The sequence below is a fragment of the Simochromis diagramma genome, unplaced genomic scaffold (assembly GCF_900408965.1).
Source record: "Simochromis diagramma unplaced genomic scaffold, fSimDia1.1 OVJJ01000268.1, whole genome shotgun sequence".
Classification (NCBI taxonomy): Eukaryota; Metazoa; Chordata; class Actinopteri; order Cichliformes; family Cichlidae; genus Simochromis; species Simochromis diagramma.
In genome coordinates this window covers 16237-20436 of record NW_024386826.1, presented here as the reverse complement: position 1 = coordinate 20436, position 4200 = coordinate 16237, and the positions used below count along the sequence as shown (strand labels likewise).

Sequence of the window (4200 nt, the reverse complement as noted above, 5' to 3'; positions counted from 1 at the left end):
CGCATAGTCCCTCCTGCTAGCCCTCAATGTCTACGCTTACGGCCACACCACCCTGAACACGCCCGATCTCGTCTGATCTCGGAAAACGTGATTTTCAGATCCAGCAAAGTGAATTTTTTCACTGTGGATAAATTGCATGGAAACGTTTAATGAGTCATCAGCTATTTCACTACAAGATGATGTGATTAATGTGTTTGATGTGGAGCTCTTATGTAATGATTACATTTTTAAGATGTAATTTTCAAGTGAAAAACATAATATTTATCTGTTGCATAGTTTACAGTGCGGTGTTTTATGCACTGAGTTATCATGTAGAGTTCTGTTTGTCATCTAGCACCATAATCAGGTTTTGTTTTTATTGCATCTTAGATTTTCCAGCTGCTGTGCCTGAGCAGCCACCCAGAGACCCTTTGCTGCAGTTAGTCTCCCTGCAGGAGGCGTCTGGCTGCTGGCTGCTTGATCCAGCTCTGGCTGCTGCACTGGGACAGACCAACGAGGAGGTGGAAAAGTCAAAGCCTGAAAAGGTGCACTGCTGTCAATTTAAATATTAACAAAATGATGATGTGAGATAAAACAGATTTGATTCTATAATTTGAAAAAAAAACACATGATATAATTAAAAACACACACCATAAAAACAAATAAAATGAAGTCAAACTAAACGTAGGCCTGCCTCACAGCCTGAGAATAAACATCTGCATATCAGAAGCTAAAACACTGGTGGTAATCACACTCCTAACCTCCCACTGAGCTGCACCAGCGTCTGATATTATCCAGAAACCACACGGCAGCAGAAATTATTTTCCTCATCAGTTGTTGTAAAAACATGTCAGCACATTATTTTAGAGCATTTATGATCACAGTTTGGGATTTCATCAGGAAGAGCATCCAGTGTAATAATCTGCCAAATCAAATATGCAGAGCTGCCCACCTTGGTGACCCCGTGTGACAAAGAAGTACACAAACATATGTAATATTACTGGTTGTAGAAAGTAAAATGTGTGTTCTGTCTGTTTTATTTGATTGATTTTGATTTGGGGAATTAGACCAGCAGTGAAGTGTGGGCCACCATTCTGGCTCTGATCTGGCTTCATGGTTTCAAGATGGATGCAAAGGACGAGTGGGAGCTTCTGGCTATGAAGGCTGCCTCGTGGCTCTGTGCTCACAATGGTACTAGCAATGATTGTAACAGATAAAATAACAGCTTTAAAAAACTGTTTCATTCTACAGCTTTTCCCACAATCATTATTTTAATATCTGTGTTGTGTTTTTAGCACCGTGTGTGTCAGAGTGTGTGGATGCTGGAAATGTCCTGCTGGGCTGCAGCGTGAAGAAAGAAGCTCTGGGACTCTGAGAGTTTTCTTAAAGTAGCTTCATCTTCAGAGTGAACAGAAGCAGGTCTGCTTACTCCACACTGCCTTTGATACAGAGCTTTTATATCATCAACCCCTTTTTATCCATAAAACACTTTCATTCTGCTAATTGACACTGATTGATCCTTGACAGGGCTCTAGACTAACTTTTTGCCATGGGCGTACCGGTACGCCTAACTTTAAAAAGTTAGGCGTACCGGCAGAAAAGTTAGGCGCACACAAATTTTATAATAATTTATATAATATAATGTTTTTTCTGGATACACTGTGCTTTTTCAGCATTCAAAGATTGATGACACCGTGTCAGAGCACTGGCTATGAATTTCAGAAGGATCAGGCCTTAACTTAACAGAAAAGTTATCAATAGTTATTCTTATTACAGCTACATCCACTTCTGTCGTGCCTAGGCTGCTCACTAGGGCTGGGTATCATCACTGATTTCTATAATCCCTTCGATTCCAGTTCTCAAAGTCCCGATTCGATTCAACTTAGCCTCAGACAGTCAGAAATTATAATTCTGATCATTTATCAGTACTGACTTCATCAGAATTGTGAGCATCACAGCAGATGCCTTTGTGTGAAAGTAACTGAGAATAAAACACAGAAAAACATGAAGGAGATTTTCCTGGTCTGGCTTTTTATAGCAGATAACCTTAAAAATATTCTACAATGTTCTGCATAAAGTTTAAATTTCTTCAGTATTGAACAACAGAAAAAATAGGCTTTCTTGTCCGAGGTCATTTAAGTGAAAAAAAGAAAAAGAAAAGAAAAAGACAGCAGCCACAGCGCTGTAAACACGGTAGACTGGTGGGTAATAAGCGAATGAAATAATAGAAAACAGAGATTGGAGACGGGAAACTGTTCTTGAAGTACAGAGAGAGAGAGAGAGCTAGCTGTGCATGAAGTGTGATTTTAATAGTCGTGGAAGCAAAACAGCAAAATTCATGACGACATTGATCAAATGTGAAGCGCAGTTTGCTGCTTCTTTTGCTGCTGGCTCGGTGAATTTTGGTTGAAAGAGACAAAACCTGCAGCTCAGAATCAGCGCAAAAGACGTAATCACAGACTCGGACGCATCAGACATCGCTGAGCTCCGACAGCGTGTCCGTCTAAGGCCGTCGGGTGAGAAAGCCGAGAAAGACAAAGCTGATTCTGATGCGTCGGGTCCGCTCTGTGTTTACGTCTTTGTGGGGAATCCGTGTACCTGCTCTCATTTGCTGTTTGGTTGTTGTTGAAATGGTTTTGTGAGCTTTAATCTGAGAATCTGGCGTTTCTGGCAAAACACAGTTATATTTAAAAGTCATTCAGGATTTAATGAATTGATATCGCTTTATTCAAGCTACTCACCTCCCACTTCCACCTGCACTTTCATCTGGACCACGGCGAATCAGAGAGGTCCCGCCCCTTACTATCTCTGATTGGTTTAGTCCACGATAGGGGCAAAATGTGTGTCTGTTGGTTGAATGTCACCTGTTCGTTTTTGAGGAGAGAGACAAACGACTGCAGAGTCTCATTCAGGTGCGTCAAAACAGGATTTTGTTAGAAAACATTGGGGGGAGTCGAGCACGATCACCCAAACAGCATCGAACTTCCTTACAACAGTAAGATGGATCATTTTATACATATGATGACCAACAATATACGTCACCCCAGATAAAAACAACATCGGCCATATTCTAAAACAGAACAGTTCCTCTCTCAGTTCCTCCAGATACATCTATTTATTCTACTTGTTAGACTTAAACAACACTTTGCAAACAGTTTACCCAGACAGGCTATGTCTGTGTGTAATTAAGTGCATGACCTCCCTCTACCTCATTCAAGCTACTCACCTCCCACTTCCACCTGCACCTCATCTGGACCACGGCGAATCAGAGAGGGTCCCCGCCCCTTACTATCTCTGATTGGTTTAGTCCACGATAGGGGCAAAATTTTTGTCTGTTGTTGACCACAGGGAAGGTTGCAGATTTTTTTTTTTTTTTTTTTGCTACCCGAACAGTTGGTCGCACAGGTGCAACCAAATATTTCTTTTTAGTCGCACCACTGAAAAAATTTGGTCGTATTTGCGACCAAATTGGTCGCACTCTAGAGCCCTGCTTGAACGTCTTAAGACAGCACATAGTCTTCATTCATGTTTGCTTATTCATGACTGTAGTTAGAGTACATCTGAATTTTCAAAAACTGCCTGTTTGTAGTGATTGAAATAATAATTAGCATAAAACGTTATGAAATCTATGTTTGGTTTTTTATTTCTTGTTGTAACAATTTTGGAAATAAATTGTATATTGGCGTAAAAGTATCAATATATTTGAGGTTTGAGCAGCAAAGTTGAGTACCAGGGTTTTGCTCCTGAATAACTTCCCAAGTCTTCTCTGCCAATGCAAATAGCTTTCTGGGTGCTGCGCTGCCACTGTCAGAGCACACCTCCTTATCTAAGGTTTATGTGTTTCTTATTCTCTTTAAAAGTTCTGCTGAGGGCCTCCTATACTCGAAGTCTAAGAGCCAACTCTGTTCTTTGGCTCGACTTTCTTTCCATAATCTTTTCATTTTTGTGAGAATAAAACACAATTTAAGAACAGATTGTCATAAAAAGAAATGACATCAATAACTACACCAAGGACATTCAAAACAAATTTTAAACTTGGCTTAAAGACCATAAGTCTGATCTGAAAATGTCGACCAACTTCAACATTTAGATTGTGACACTAACTTGTCTCTCTTCCACAGTGTGTTTCTTTTGTCTGCTCCCCTCTCCCTAACCAGTTGTGGCAAATGGACTGCCCCTTCCTGAGCCTTGATCTCCCAGAGGTTTCTTCCTGTTAAAATG

At 40.5% G+C, this 4200-nt stretch overlaps 1 protein-coding gene across 1 annotated transcript; it reads left to right on the top strand.

Annotated features, from left to right (window-relative positions):
* The first annotated feature begins 207 nt into the window (after positions 1 to 207).
* On the top strand, positions 208 to 1427 carry LOC120730795 (von Willebrand factor A domain-containing protein 5A-like). Its single transcript, XM_040027278.1, has 3 exons — positions 208 to 524; positions 1047 to 1170; positions 1275 to 1427. Exons 1-3 carry the CDS (start codon positions 216 to 218, stop codon positions 1352 to 1354), a joined length of 513 nt encoding a protein of 170 aa, XP_039883212.1. The 5' UTR covers positions 208 to 215; the 3' UTR covers positions 1355 to 1427.
* Positions 1428 to 4200: the final 2773 nt, after the last annotated feature.